Source organism: Aedes aegypti, chromosome 1, assembly GCF_002204515.2.
Source record: "Aedes aegypti strain LVP_AGWG chromosome 1, AaegL5.0 Primary Assembly, whole genome shotgun sequence".
NCBI lineage: Eukaryota > Metazoa > Arthropoda > Insecta > Diptera > Culicidae > Aedes > Aedes aegypti.
The window spans coordinates 145,205,268-145,221,235 of record NC_035107.1 but is presented as its reverse complement, the minus strand read 5'-3'; the positions used below and the strand labels follow the sequence as shown (position 1 = coordinate 145,221,235).

Below are 15,968 nucleotides of genomic sequence, written 5' to 3'. Positions count from 1 at the left end.
AAAGTTCATAATACTTTCGATGCTCAAAAGTTATGTTTTGATGGTTTATATAACACTGTTCGACAAAAAAAGTCGATCTGAATGCACAGAGACCGGTCACCCCGGGCTTGAAAGTATAAAAATAAACAAAAATAATGGCGTTTTCAGAATGTTCGTGTCTGCCCAGGTCATTTTTAAAATATACTTGAACTTTTTGCATTTTTTATTTAAAAATCTAATCTAATCAATAAGTGTTTTATATTCAGGACAGCGGAATTCATGTGCCATATAATGTTTTCAACTTTAAATACAATATGAAGAGTTGTAATAAGATTTGCAGGGAGCCATCCCACCTTTTTTTGTACCCTCCCCATTTTTAAAGTATCGCAAATGATGGAATATTTGATATAGAGTAAAATGGGGCAAAAGTTCGAGTGGGGCAAGAGTTTCTTTTTAAGATTTCTAGCTCAAATCAAATCAAAACTTAGAAATGTCATGGTGGTTCGAATGCTATTCAAGTAAGAGACTTTCACTTCAAATATTATAAAAATCGATTGAGATTTGGAAAAGTTATGGCTATTTGTTGTTTTTCACCGTAAATATTGTAATATTTGGTCAAACTTTCGATGCATGAAATCAAATGAAGATAAAATCTTTTTCAATATTTTATGTAAGGGCGTTTCTAGGCCTATCATAAGGATGCTTTGACGTGTATTAATTTTTCCATAAATAGTTAGAATCAATTTTTGGCCCATAGCGGGGCAAAAGTTCGAATCTGCGGGGCAAAAGTTCGACCCATATATAAACCCACGGAAAATTTTTCAAATTTCCTGAAATCTACATATTATCTTCAAATTTAGCGAAATTTGCCTGATCGTGCGAAAAATGTCACAACAATTTTACATTTTCACTTAGTTTTGCGAAAAACTGCTATTTTTTGGGTGTATTACAATTAACCCTGTTTTGGGTATTTTTTGATGAAAATTTAGTGTGTAATTTTCGGAAAACATAAGTTTACGGCTGGTATAAAGTATGCCTGGCATAAAAGTATTGATATTTTGTGTTTTTGCCAACGAACTTTTGCCCCACTCTAGATTCGAACTTTTGCCCCACCGGTGGGGCAAAAGTTCGTTTAAGACAATCAATTTTGAAACTGTTATAACTAAAAATGGGTAAATATTTTGACACAAGTTTGTTCAGCAAAGTTATAGCCAATATGTTGAAGGTTCGCTGTATAGTATTTGTTTTGTTTCATCTGCTATTATTTTCCTGGAAACTTTGATTATACCACTAAGGTCGAACTTTTGCCCCACCTTACTCTACAGGGGGTTGTCAAAATAACTGGAACAGGCAAAAATTGGGCCAACTTTGGAATGCTGTAACTTTGACAAAAAATGACCGATTTCAATTCTTTAAGAAGTAATGGACGGGTCAACTAATCTAGTTTTGAGGTGCATCCACGGAGAACCACCGGATACCGGTGATAATCCGGATTTCCGGAAGCATGTCTTATGCAGTAAAATTATGACGTGATTTTAGCAAAGGTCTCGGCTAAAAAATCAAAGTTTTACTACACATGAAGATAGAAGATCAAATTCTGAAGCGATTGGAAAGCCAAGTATTAAGATCGGTCCAGAAACAACCAAGATATGGCCATTTCCCTGGAATCGGTGCCGGTAGTGGATCCGAATTGGGATCAAACAATTTATTCACTCAAAATATATCGCGCAATATTGTTTTCTCCCTAGCTCATCATAAAATATCCTATTATAAATTGAAAATGAGTCTTGTACAGATTTGGCCACTCATGGCGCCGCCAAGTGCCCCGGGGGAACCTTGCATAGGGGACATTTCGATTTTGACACCAAAGCAGATCATGCGACGGCTCATTCTTCATGTCTTGTCGTAAATAGAGCAACTGTAGACTCAAAATGGATATTTGACTACAGTGACTACTTTTGGGACCACCGGATGTCCCCGAGGGAACCTGTAGTTAGGTACAATTGAAATTGAACTCCAATACATATCGTGCGACGGTTCATTTTTCATTTCTCGTGCTAAATAGGGCTATTGTAGACCTAAAATGGATAATTGACTACAGTGGCCACTTTTGTGACCACCGGAATTTCCTGGAGGAACCTGTCATTGGGAACATTTCTGTTCTTACACCGAAACATATCATGCGACGGCTCTTTCTTCATGCCTTGTCGTAAATAAAGTAACTGTAGACTCAAAATGGGAATTTAATTGAATTGGCCACTTCTGGGACCACCGGGTGTCCCCTACGGAACCTATGATTGGGGACAATTGGAATTGAGCTCCAATACTCATCGTGCAACGGCCCATTCTTCATGTCTAGTCATGAATAGGTCTACTGTAGACCGAAAATTGATATTTAACTAGAATGGCCACTTTAGAGACCTCCTATAGTTCCCTAAGTAACCTACCACTTTTAAGACCACCGGAATTTCCCGGAGGAATCTGTCATTGGGGACATCACAGCCTCCCTCAGGGATATCCGGTGGTCCCAAAAGTGGCCACTGTAGTCAACTATCCATTTTGAGTCTACAGTTGCCCTATTTACGGCAAGACATGAAGAATGAACCGTCGCATGATATGTTTTGGTGTCAAAATCGAAATGTCCCCTGTGCAAGGTTCCCCCGGGGCACTTGGCGGCGCCATGAGTGGCCAAATCTGCACAAGACTCATTTTCAATTTATAATAGGGTATTTTATGATGAGCTAGGGAGAAAACAATATTGCGCGATATATTTTGAGTGAATAAATTGTTTGATCCCAATTCGGATCCACTACCGGCACCGATTCCAGGGAAATGGCCATATCTTGGTTGTTTCTGGACCGATCTTAATACTTGGCGCACCAATCGCTTCAGAATTTGATCTTCTATCTTCATGTGTAGTAAAATTTTGATTTTTTAGCCGAGACCTTTGCTAAAATCACGTCATAATTTTACTGCATAAGACATGCTTCCGGAAATCCGGATTATCACCGGTATCCGGTGGTCATAGTTCATCTCCGTGGATGCACCTCAAAACTAGATCAGTTGACCCGTCCATTACTTCTTAAAGAATTGAAATCGGTCATTTTTTGTCAAAGTTACAGCATTCCAAAGTTGGCCCAATTTTTGCCTGTCCCAGTTATTTTGACAACCCCAAATATTCAAATATTCCATCATTTGCAATACTTTAAAAATGGGGAGGGTACAAAAAAAGGTGGGAGGGCTCCCTACAAATCTTATTACAACTCTTCATATTGTATTTAAAGTTAAAAACATTATATGGCACATGAATTCCGCTGTCCTGAATATAAAACACTTATTGATTAGATTAGATTTTTAAATAAAAAATGCAAAATGTTCAAGTATATTTTAATTTTTATATGACCTGGGGCAGACACGAACATTCTGAAAAAGCCATTATTTTTGTTTATTTTTATACTTTCAAGCCCGGGGTGTCCGGTCTCTGTGCATTCAGATCGACTTTTTTTGTCGAACAGTGTAATTATTGTATTATGTCATATAAAAGAAACGAAAAATTTTGTACGGAGACTGAAAGCATATTGAAAAAATCGATTATTTATAAGTTTTATCGTGCAATTTTAACCAAATTACATTTAAAATGAAAGTTATAGTTCTTTTTTGCATGCATGGAGAATAAGATCACAAAAAAAGTTTGATAATTCATTTTATTTTTATTTAATGTAAACATCAATAAAACCAGTGTTTTATACAACTTTGGCGATCTGTAGCTAAAAATGCAGAAACATTTTAGAAAACAACTTAGCAACTCCAAATCTACTGTGTTACAGATAGTGAGTGCAATGAAATGATAGATGTTCATGAACATTTAATCGATTTCGAACGAAAACGTTAAACGCTAGTGATCCTTTATATGAGAGATAAGCGGAAGTAAAGATTTGGCAACAGACCAGCAGTACTGAGTTTGCTCGTCGTCATTATTCTCGACACATTCGTAACACGAACATGACTTCATGATTGCTAAAATGTGTATTTTGTTTCGTTATAGATCTTTGTGTTACATTTCCAAACAAACCAGCAGAAAAAAATCAACAACTAAATAATATTGCATTGACAAAAATTCAAAAAAGCAAAATATTTCACATTTTTTTCCGCTATGCAAAACAACTTTTACTGAAATAATTTCAAGCGGATTACATTACTCCTCAAGAAAAATTCAAAACAAACATAACGCATGTTCGATAGGCCTATTCACAAGACGTTCCAAAACAGCTGATCGAGAAGTTCTTTGACAGTTCTTCTATAAAAATGACAGCCTCGTGTATGCACCGGTCCTCCACCGATGTAAACAAATGCATAGACGGACCTGTCACATGAAAAGGCCTATTGGCTCACACTTTGACAGCTCTCGCTGCTCGATTGACTCATATTTGGACAGAAATGTCAGCTTCCATGAATCTCTCTTACAAAGGATCACTGTTAAACACCATATACAGTGGCGCTTCTGTTTTGTTGCGGTGAGAACCGAAAAATGACCTGCAATAACTCATTGGCATATGAAGCTTTCAGTCGATAATTGTGGAAGAACTCATAAGAACACTATGTTAGGAAACAGCATCTGGACGCCAGAGAGAAGAAAAAGAAGAAGTAATATTCAACTGAACGTTACAATGTTGTTCCAAGCGAGTTGTATTTGTTACAATTCGATGGTCGGAATAACGACTGGAACGCGCAAAAATTGGTCGACAAAAAAATTGTATCTTTCAGTCAAATTTCATAATACAAAATCCTTCTTATTTTCATTTGGTAACTTAATTCATATATTTAAAGTAAAAAAGTTCGTTTATTAGTTTAGTTTGTCAAATCCGAACTGACGTGTATAAAACTCCAGTCCCGAAAGCAGTTTGAAATCCGCTTTCACATAAGTTTCGTGCGCTGCTCTTCTTACTTGGACGTCATTTTGGAAACTGGAGAGCAAAAGGTGAAAACTCATCATAGCAACCATTGTATATGCATTCAACTTTCAAATGCAGCATTTCAGGTTTTGTTTAATGCATTTTCAATGGAAAAAAAATATTAATTTGGGGTTGACCAATTTTTGCACGTTCCAGTCTTTATATGTTAGTTAGAGCACAGTATTCAACATTTTAAGCAAAGGTAGCATCCATTCATTGCGTAACGCGAAAATTAGCAATTTTCGACTCCCTTCCTCCGTCCGTAACGCTTTTTGTATGAAAATTTTTAAATTTTTGTTTTAGTTCGAGCCTACTTCCCCCTCCCCATAGAGCGTTACGTAACTTTTGGACGGCGCCAAAGTGTTTCTCTGAAAACAATGCGAAAATATCATAACCCTTCGTTTTACGGGTTAATTTTTCAAATAAATTGAATTGTTCACAATTATCAGCTGATTCATAAAGTTACTGTAAGTCTTAAGTGTTCGGAATATGGGTCAAAATGATACGACAAGAAAATTTTTACAAATATGTATTCCAAAATCATGCTGGAATTCAAATATTCTGCCCATATCTTCTTCTTCTTCTTTCTGGCATTAATGTCCCCACTGGGACAGAGCCTGCTTCTCAGCTTAGTGTTCTTATGAGCACTTCCACAGTTATTAACTGAGGATTCTACCCCATTACCCCGCATGCCGTAAACCCGAACGCCATTACCCCGAATTCCAAAACCCCGAACGACCCATCACCCCGAATGACATTACCCCGAATTCCAAAATCATTGGGAAATGTCATCCATATCATCATGTGAAGATAATTGTGAATTCGGGGAAATAGCATTCGGGGTGATGGAATTTGGGGTAATGGTGCATTCGGGGTAATGGAATTCGGGGAAATGGCATTCGGGGTAATGGGGTAGAATCTAACTGAGAGCTTACTGTGCTAATGACCATTTTTGCATGCGTATATCGTGTGGCAGGTACGAAGATACTCTATGCCCTTGGAAGTCGAGAAAATTTCCAACCCGAAAAGATCCTCGACCGGTGGGATTCGAACCCACGACCCTCAGCTTGGACTTGCTGAATAGCTGCGCGTTTACCGCTACGGCTATCTGAGCCCTTATCTGCCCATATCTGATTCCTAAAATCAAGAGTCTTATAATTATGTTCAAGGTTCTGTTTGAACAATCCCAATAGGATAGAAGCTAGTTTTTTTTTGTAAGCTAGTAATATAATCGTGTTATTGAAATAGTACATTAGCATTACACCTCGCTTTGTAATCGCACTAATCTCAAGAGCAGTCGCGTCCTTACCGGCACCATCACCATCGTCCTTTGCACAATATGCGTGTTTTTTTTCGATTCAGAACACAGGACGATCGCTCTTGGTTTAATTCATTGCAGGATTGAATTCTATGCTTTGAGTATTATTGATTGTATATTTAGCATTGTTTCTATTTTACTATGTCTTACCTTATTTTGAATAATCTGATTTACATATTCAGGCTTCTAATTTATGCATGTGATGATGGTTGTTATACTTCTTTCAAATATTCAGGGAGAATCGAACGAGGACCGGATAAAGGTGGCAAACGAGAAAGCACATTCGCTGCTCAAATAAGCAGGTTACCTCAGATATGTATTTTTAATCGTAACGTATCCTTATTTATTATTAGTAGCGAAAGTTCAGTTCACTTATTTAACCTTATGTTTTAAGAAATGCTTCTTTGTACGGTTTAGTTTGACTTGAATCATGTGCAACAAATAAATACTGAAATGTTTGCAAGAATTTGATTCGTTCTGTTCGTTCTGTGAAAATAAATATCAAATTAAAAATTGATCGTTAGAATCCGACCTAATTGAATAATCTGATCATATCAAACCATAACATAAAATCCACGAATAATATTCTATCGAATGAGAATTAACTTTTGTATGTGTGTATGTGTTATTTTATAACTCTTTTGCAAATCTACGGTGACCTTCGCCGCCGATCTGAATCTGAATTATGATTATATGCACTTCCGATAACTTTGTGCACAACAAAAACCATCCGTAGGGCGATTCCAATGCGACCAGGATAGCAGCCGCAAACGAAAGGGCTCACAGTCTCCTGAAATAAGCAACTCTACGGAGCAAGGAAAAGCGGTTGAGGTATTTCGGCTAAGTTTGTATGTATGATAGCAAGTGCATCGCGAATGTATGTAATAGCGAAGTGAAAGTGGAGATCTCTACCAAAATCAACCAAAATGATTATATTTTGCTTTATTCTCTCATTTTTGAAGTGAACTGTATGTAAAATAGAATATTGGCCCATTAGGAACGGAGAAGTTTATGTTAGACATTTTAGAATGAAAATAATTATAAACTAGAATACGTTTCCTCCAAACACAAGTGCTTTTTAAAAGCAAGACCTAATTAGTGATACCCAAAAGATTTACGAAACCTAATTTTCAATTAAAGCGCCACAGGTGAAAAGATCATTGGACACTGTAATCTTCTGAATTTTAAGAGAATCTCGATATGGAAGCACTTAACAAATAATATGTATTGCTAAAATAATCTTGTATAAATTACAAACCAGATCCGCTTGTTAAATTATATACATATATACAATAAAATATATTATGGAAATAACAAATAAATATTTCAGATTCCAAAACAAACAAAAAAAGTTAAAAAAAATATATACTAGCATTTAATGGATATCGAACATTGCTTTATACTTTTCGTATAATTTGAATGATGCTGATCGTTGTGAGTGCAGTTCGATTGTTATAGTAGGTTGCAAAGCAAAGGAATAAAAACAACAGTTAGGACATAAATATCGTATCTTGCAAAATGCGACAGACAGCAACGATGGAGCAGTTGGTCGAAGTTTCCACGAAGAAAAAAAAAATGTTGGGACCAATATCCGATGAGATTAAATGAAACCACAAACATATTTGTTGGTAATAGTTACCGGAAAATAGTTGTGTGGCGTGTTAATCGGAAAACCGATGAACGACATAATAGGTCCGCGCAATTGTGTACAAATAGTCGATTTTCATTCTCTCTGAATCAATAACTTCGAATGAAACGGGATAGTTTATCAAAGGTAATTGTGACAAATAAAAATGATTTAAGAGCAAGATTTACATAAGCTTAATTTTAGTACACTAACTGATCTTCGAATTGAAATAAATAATAACTGTTTTTAGAATCTTCTAACTACTTAAATTCTGTAAAATCAATACGATACGATTGTCGTATATTCCGCAACCTACAATGAAGGAATGAAAATAATATCGATCAAGACTATTCGTAACCAGTTGCGGTCCTAAAATAAAAGATCGGTTTTGCCCGACATTTGTTGACAAGTCTTAGGAAAAATTGTTACCCGTTTTTACGTTTTGAACGTTTGCGAAATTAAGCAAGGGTAGTTAAAATGAAGCAATATTGATCTTTATACCACTGAATGTGCATTTTGTGATCGAAAAATCAGAACTAAACAGTAAATTATCATTTAAACTTGTGCCATTACAAGATAGGTTGACATTCATCAAGTTGTCGTTTTTGAGTCAGCATATGAAATACTTGGTTGTCTACTCATTTCCATCACAGTGAAGTGTCCAGAAACGTCAAATACATTTATTTTATTAATCGCATGGGAATGCTGTCCGTAAAATTATAACTGTCCCACATGGATGGGTCCTGAACTAATAAGAAGTTTCAATTAGCATTTACTTTTGCATTACACATGGCCCTGGTCACATACTTGTGACAATTGGGAATAGTTGGAAAAGACGTTTACATCCAACCATAGGTAGTATGGAATGTTGAACAAATATTCAACTGAATTTAAGTTAGTAAAATCATAAACATTTGTATGCGAATAAAGGATAGTTATGTTTTTATGGGCAGTTAAAAGCAAAATACACATCCGTCTCAAACAATTCTGTAACAGAATCTGACTGGGCTCTGATCACATTAAAGCATGATGTATGCAATATTAATTGTTGAGTGGATATTTATGCTTATGATTACGATTTATGGCTTATAATTACAAATCCGCCACAAATGTAACGATCATGTGAAATGTTTTTTTTTATGATTTCAAGACAGTACAGAAGAAAGAGATTTTGGTAAGTTATGACTTTTTAATTTTACGATTAAAAAAATACTGCACGTCGGTGTCAGAAGTTGACTCACTGAATTACCTACCTTAATGTAAAATCGAAAGTTCTTATCCCTGAATTAAAAAAGTATCAAAATGCATTCCAAAACAATAACATTTGTCAAAGTAATTGTTCATCCATTCGTCATATATATCAGCGTAATTATCATTTTTACCCACCGAATGAAATATATGTAATTCGAACAAGATACTTGATTTTGGATTGAGAATTAAACTAAAAATATATCAAAAAGTGCACTCGGAGTTCTTAACTACTGATATTGCAGTAAACAACCAACATTGTTTTCAGCCTTCCAGAACTGAATGCTATAGTATTCCCAGAAAACACGTACAGATTGGCAGACAATTTATCTCCTAGAATACTGATTCCTGTTAAAAAAAACTGTAATTACATCAAGGAAGTGTCTAGAAATCTTCCAGTAAGTTCGACATCTAAACTGTCAGGCAATAAAAAGTATCAAAATAGATTGAACGGCACCTATTTTAATTTTCTATATTACAAGGTGATAGAAGTGTATTAACAAGAAAAAGTATCTCTTCTATGCAATCAAATACAGCAGTTTGACAGAGGAAACTTTTAAATATTATCACTTTTCCGTGCATGTAATAGAAATTAACATCACTAACAAATCCTAACGACATCAACTGGGTTTAAATATCGTTCATTTCATATTGTTGTGATTAACATATGTTGTTTCGAAAAAAAGTGCTTTTAAATCCCTTACTTAAGTTGAATGACTGAGATCTCGATGATCGTGGAAGTAATTGGGGTCACAATACCTCTTTAAAGTTATCATAACACCCTGGTAACATTGTGGAAAGAAGAGAAAGCATTAGAGCATCTGTGAACTTATTCAACCACTAAGTTTACTCAAACGTTTTGAGTTAACATGGCACATAGGACCATATAAAATCTAGACCTTTTCGGCGATTAGTGGAATCTCTTGAAAATAATTCAGAATGAAAACTGGAAAAACCTTAGGCGAATACCTGAAGTATCCCCTGGGGGAATGTCTGCAGAACATATTTGAGGAACACTCGCAGGGATCTTTGATGGAATTCAGAGTGTAACTGTTGGAGGAATTTCTTGCGAAAAATTATCCCAATTATCTCTGGATAAAATCTAGAAAAAGTTCCTGGCGCAAAGTTCTAGCAGAATCTAGTCAAGTACAATAAATCAAAAAAACCTGTGCTGTACTATGTACAACAGCGCGACTATTGAAGCGTTAATTATCTTTGATTAATATGTGAATTGTTCTACCGAACACCGATATATGTGTCAATACATATAATTCAGTTTGCAAATGGTTGAGCTATAACGCCTAAAATAAATCTTAAGGTTATAATAGTTATAGCGTATGAAATGGATTCTATTGCACAAATGGTTGCTCTTCTCTCCGCAATTTAAATAATTTATCGAATTCTCACTTTTGAATGTTCCTTGTTTACCATAATGATCTTTAGTGTGTATAATTAATTCGTCGTTGAGTTAGTTTTATTGAGAAGCCTGTTGTATGTTTTTGAAAACTAAATAGTACTGAACGAATCCGTAAGTGTGTTTAACCTGGGATTAACATAATTACTTATGTTTACTTTTTTTGTTTTGTACATTGTTGTAGGTTTTCTGTTTTTTGTTATATATTCCTATTTTCGTTTATGTTCAAATTTTACATCAGGTTTTACATTTTTGTTTATTTCTTATTTCAAAGGGCGACGACAATACGACACGACTTGAAGAAGCCAGCAAGAGAACTGGTCAGCTGTTACGAAGCTAACGTGGAAAGGTTCGTTATTATGTTTTGTTATCTTTGTCCCAATTTTAATTGTTTAGTGGTGCTTTTATTTTCTCGAAACTTTGTATATCGACACGCATATAATTCGTGGCCAACATAAGCTTTCAATATTATACAATCCAATGCCTAATATTATACACACTGATAGTAATGAAACATGAGCGAATAAATGCAGCATCCTATGTTATATTTGTGAAACAATTTATGCATTGCGCGTAATTAAGCAGGTTAATAACATTATATACCTTTCAAATGCCACTATAATTTTCTTAGAATTTTCAATTGAAAAACGATAAATACAAATAGCCATCAGTTATTGGATTGAAAAGTAAGAACCATATCATATTCAATACACTTTATACTAGAAAACAAGAAAAACTATTCTGCTTTGCATTATGCAAAATTCTGAAAAAATGTTCATTTTTGTAATTAGATTGCCACCTTTCCTACGGCTTGTTGTTCAAGTATTAAAAACTTTTGTTTTCAATTGTTTTTGTGTCAAACACTGCAATTGTCAGAGTAGCATTCGAGTAAAAGGAATTTGGTCCATTAATGCTCACGTCATCCTGGACGTAGAATATCACTTCCCTTAATGTCGCACTTTGCTAGCAATAATTATAGTAAAATGAGAAAAAAAAACAAACAATTGTGATAAAAGCGTAAGAGGAAAAAATATATGGAAATGTGACCCATAAAAACGAAATGAAGGAAAAGCAAGTTAGATCATAAACATCAACGCCAGGGCGGAATGCCTTTCCTGCCTATTAGTCAACCCTGACATTCGATTCTTCGAAACATTCTTGGCCGAGTGGAATAAGTCTAGAATCTAGGATGAAATTACTACAATCGTTATTGCTTTAATTTTTATTAAACAGACTGTAAGCACAATAAATCGTCATGACCTTTCCTTCAGATCAATTTGTGTTGTTTCCTTAACTGTTGCAGTACATATTTTGCGGAAAATTTTGTCTGAGATTTGCAGTTTGCGAAAAATTTCTCGCGAATCAATGTTTTCAGTAGTCAAGGTTTTGTTTGTCACATTAATATTATACAAAATTCAATCGAATTACGATCAAATTTTTGTTGGTGGCTTTGGACATTGAATATAACCAAACATTTTATCATATTCGATGACCCACTCTAATATGGCAGTTAAAATCTGCTGTACGTATTGCTAAACAATTCAAAATTGGAGAATCATATTTATAACTGTATATCTATTCCAATCGGGTGATAAATCGAACGTGATAAAAATATTTTTTGAAAAATATTCGGCTCTGTTCTGTGTTTTAGTTTTACTAATAAGTGATAGTTCATCTTACGTTCGCCAAAGTATGAACAACTCAAAAACTTTTATTCTCCTAACTCAAAGCTGAATTTAAAAGTTTTTTTTTCACATTTTTCTTCGTCGTGTGGGAGTTGGATGCTCCTTAGCGGATGCATAACGACTAAGGACGTTCGTTCTAACATTCATTTAGATGCCTACAGGGCTAAAGAGTCAAAATATTCATAACCTGTCGTTCAACTGTTTGAAATATGCTGGAAACTACAGTGGCATTATATCGCGGTTGACCTGTATCTGTTGCCAGGTGATCGCAGACTCACCGATTTTTTAATATAATGCATCAAGTCTAAGGGACTTGAATAACATAAAATAAACATCATAAAATTGATCCCACCAAGAATTCTGTTCTAATAATGAATCAATTTTCTTTAACGTTTGAGTAATGCTTTGGTGTCGTTTTATTCAGTCTATTGAAAAAAATGTAAAAATCGACCGCGGAACTCGGTCAAGATTCCACAATATAAGTGCTGTATCATAAGCAACTATCTACTACTTTGAATCACCGTTATACTTACCGTCAAACTATTTGATCTAAATCGCACGCAAATTGAAACCATGTGTCAAACATTATTAACTATAGAAGCACTTGGCGCTAAGCAAGTTAGCTACTCAAAACGAGTTTGAAGTGTAGGCTACTACCAGCAATAGGAAAGTCTTAGGCTGATTTCTAAAGGATTAACTTAAATCAAGATGAGAAACATGAGATACTAGGGCTAGCCGAGATCGGCAAATTACCACAAACAAACACACACACACACACACACACACACACATAAAAAGATATTTAATGCTTTACGATAAACTCATCTCTTGTTGTCTTTCGAAACTCTATGTGTGTTATAGCGAGTCCAATGAGATTGTTAAACAAACAAAAAGGAGAATGAAAAACACTATTCCTGATGTATTACACCTAAACTCTAGTCCACGGTTTTGTACTTTATTTTCGACGTTTTTAATATTTTTCCCATTTGCAATAAACGTCCTCAAATATCAAATCGAACAATAGCAATCCGACAATTACTGTTTCTGAGATTATCGAAAATCCACCCTTCTAGTAGAGAGGAGCGAATGACTTTCACAAATTGTAGAGACAAACTATTATATTACGCTAGAACAGAAATGCTTAAATAACGAACAAATCTATAATAAGGAAATGGAAAGAAAGTCGCCCTCTGTTCATAAAGTCGGTTCAAAAAAATCAACGAGATATAATAAGACAAAGAGGATATGGAACGAAATATGTTTTGTTATTTTTTAGATCAGCCATTTTTTTCAAACGCGATATATTTATTTTTCGCATCCTTTGTTGAAAAGAGCAGACAGATGAGAAGCTAATAATTTTGAAAGAAGAAAATAAAACATTACATAAAACTAGATAAGTTATATTATTGCTATGGTTGATATTTTTCAAATGTAATAATAACAAAGAATAGTAAAATAAAATAATCAAAAAAATCTGTAAAATAAGAAAAAAATTATCCTGATTATCCGGAGAATGATATCACGTTCCAACCCTTCACGATACATGTGTTAGAATTTTAGCTTTGAGATCTGCATGATCAAGTGCTCAGGATTCAAATTTCAATGGGCTTATCAACAAAAATTAGGTTCGTTTAAGACAGTAGGGGAAGACAGGGTAAGAGCGCCCGCCGGGGTAAGACGGACCACCTTCAGTTTGGCATGAAAATGGCTGTTTTCTTAAAAGTTCACCAAGCACTTTCCATAAACACAAGATTTTTGATATTCAGAACCATTTGAGGTGATATTTACATCAAATTTTTCATAACAAATATCAAAAACAAAGTTTCTGCTCGTCGATATTGAATTTGATCTAAATTTAACAGATGCTTACTTAAGGATTTCGGACTGGATTTTGTTGTAAAAACATATCAAATTACCGGCCCATGCTTTAACAGAAATGTAAAATATGCTCCGGTGAAGTGTAATATGAATAGTAAATATTTAGCTTTGAAATAAAGCCGTAGTTGTGAAAATTGCGTAAGCGGGGTAAAACCGACCAGTGTTGATGGGGTAAGACCGCCACCCCTAATTTATACCAAATAAAATGTCTGAACCATTTTGAAAGTTGTAACTATGTTGTACATTACTATTCGAGTGAAATGAAATCAATTCTGTTAAAAATACAAACCATATACGCATATTTTTCCAAAATATGGGTGTTTCAAGGTGGTGATAAGTATGTATCTAAGTTTTTTTTAGTTAATTAACCCTAAAAATAGTTAAATATCCTCGTTAAGCAATGTGGAATTCATAAAACATTATATTTTTTTAGAATCACAGGGAACTAATATATTTTTTCGCAAAATTGTGTACAAAAATCGTGGTGGTCGCTTTTACCCCGTGGGTGGGCGGTCACTAAAAATAATCGTGATAAGACATCAGTTTTTCAAGCATAAAGAAATAAACTATTTTTTACAAATACAACACCTGTGATATTTTTTAATCATGCCTTAGGCTTCAAAAAATGACATGCTGCATCGAAAAAGGATTTATTTATTCTTGATTTTGACATATGTTTTGAATTCCTTAGGCGGGCGGTCTTACCCCGTCTTCCCCTACCTGATACCAGAAGCACCTATAGGGGGATTAGGGGCATAATGAACATACGTGGCGAAATGGACACCCCCTCAAACTCTGGGAATATGCATACTTCGTCAAAAGTTCATACACTGCATGAAATCTGTATTGCATTTGAAATGTTTGACAGTATAAAAGTTTATTTTTTGCTTCAATTGTCCTTCAAAATTTGATTTAAAGCTTTTCTCAGTTTCAAATTGGCACATAAGCAAGGCCGTGGAAAAATCTAATTTGTGAGCAAATTAACGAACCCAGAAAGGTTTTTTTAGTTATTGTGATTGAGGGCTCCCTCGTACGGAGATGAACCAGCCATAGGGCTGAAAATCTCCTTAATAAAGATAATAATAATAATAATAATTGAGGGAGAGCCCTTTTACATATCGCAACGATTGACAGTCATTAAATATATTGAAATCACTAAATTACATGCAAGTGTTCATTTTGCTCCGATACCTTCTTACCAGCCTTGTTTTCGACCCAATTTTGTATCTTCCTTTTCTGACATATGATATGATTTATTGACATATGATATGATTATCATCATGAATAAATGTAGCACGTCGTACTAGCATCAAACTTGAAAACTAGCCGGGTGTAAATTAAAAACATTGCCATTTTATGGTCTTAAAATGAACATTTGCTTAACATGTCCATTATGCCCCTGATTCCCCTACGTCACTTATCCCACAGCTTTGTTCGTCAATTTGATTGTCAATTACCGGGAAATTTGGAAACTCTAGTAAGCATAAACATATTATACCATAGTAAAAACTAACTATTCAAACCGTAATCTGGGATGTTGCTAAAGAAACAAATATCTCTTGAGCGAATTTTGTTTGAAATTTCTGTAAGGTACCGCGGGGCAAGTGGGTAAATGGGGTAAGTGAAAATAATTGGTATATTTTACTGAATATGTGAATTAACGTTTTAAACTCATGCGTAAACCTTCGAGGCCATTCAGAACATTACGATAGGTAAGAGATTCATGAGATTTTTCAACCATTATTGCATAATACAGCGAAAGATTGTTAACCTGTTAAATATAACTCCGTAACAAGTTGGCGGCGTGCAAACTTATTTTAATATTATCAGCGAAAAAAAGTTGCGGAAAATAATTTTCTGTACCACT

At 34.7% G+C, this 15,968-nt stretch overlaps 1 protein-coding gene across 10 annotated transcripts in view; it reads left to right on the top strand.

Annotated features, from left to right (window-relative positions):
• Nucleotides 1–13,435, top strand: part of LOC5565055 (synaptosomal-associated protein 25) — a 69,012-nt gene extending 55,577 nt beyond the window's left edge. For 3 of the 10 annotated variants that reach the window (XM_021849808.1, XM_021849802.1, XM_001649333.2), the window contains exon 8: nt 10,813–13,435. In XM_021849808.1, the coding sequence (XP_021705500.1) occupies nt 10,813–10,878 (66 nt within the window). In that variant the 3' untranslated portion in view covers nt 10,879–13,435. Of the gene's footprint in view, nt 1–6,484; nt 6,552–6,985 lie in introns of all 10 variants that reach the window. The other 7 variants (XM_021849842.1, XM_021849825.1, XM_021849830.1 and 4 more) reach the window with 5 other exon arrangements.
• The last annotated feature ends 2,533 nt before the right edge of the window (nt 13,436–15,968 follow it).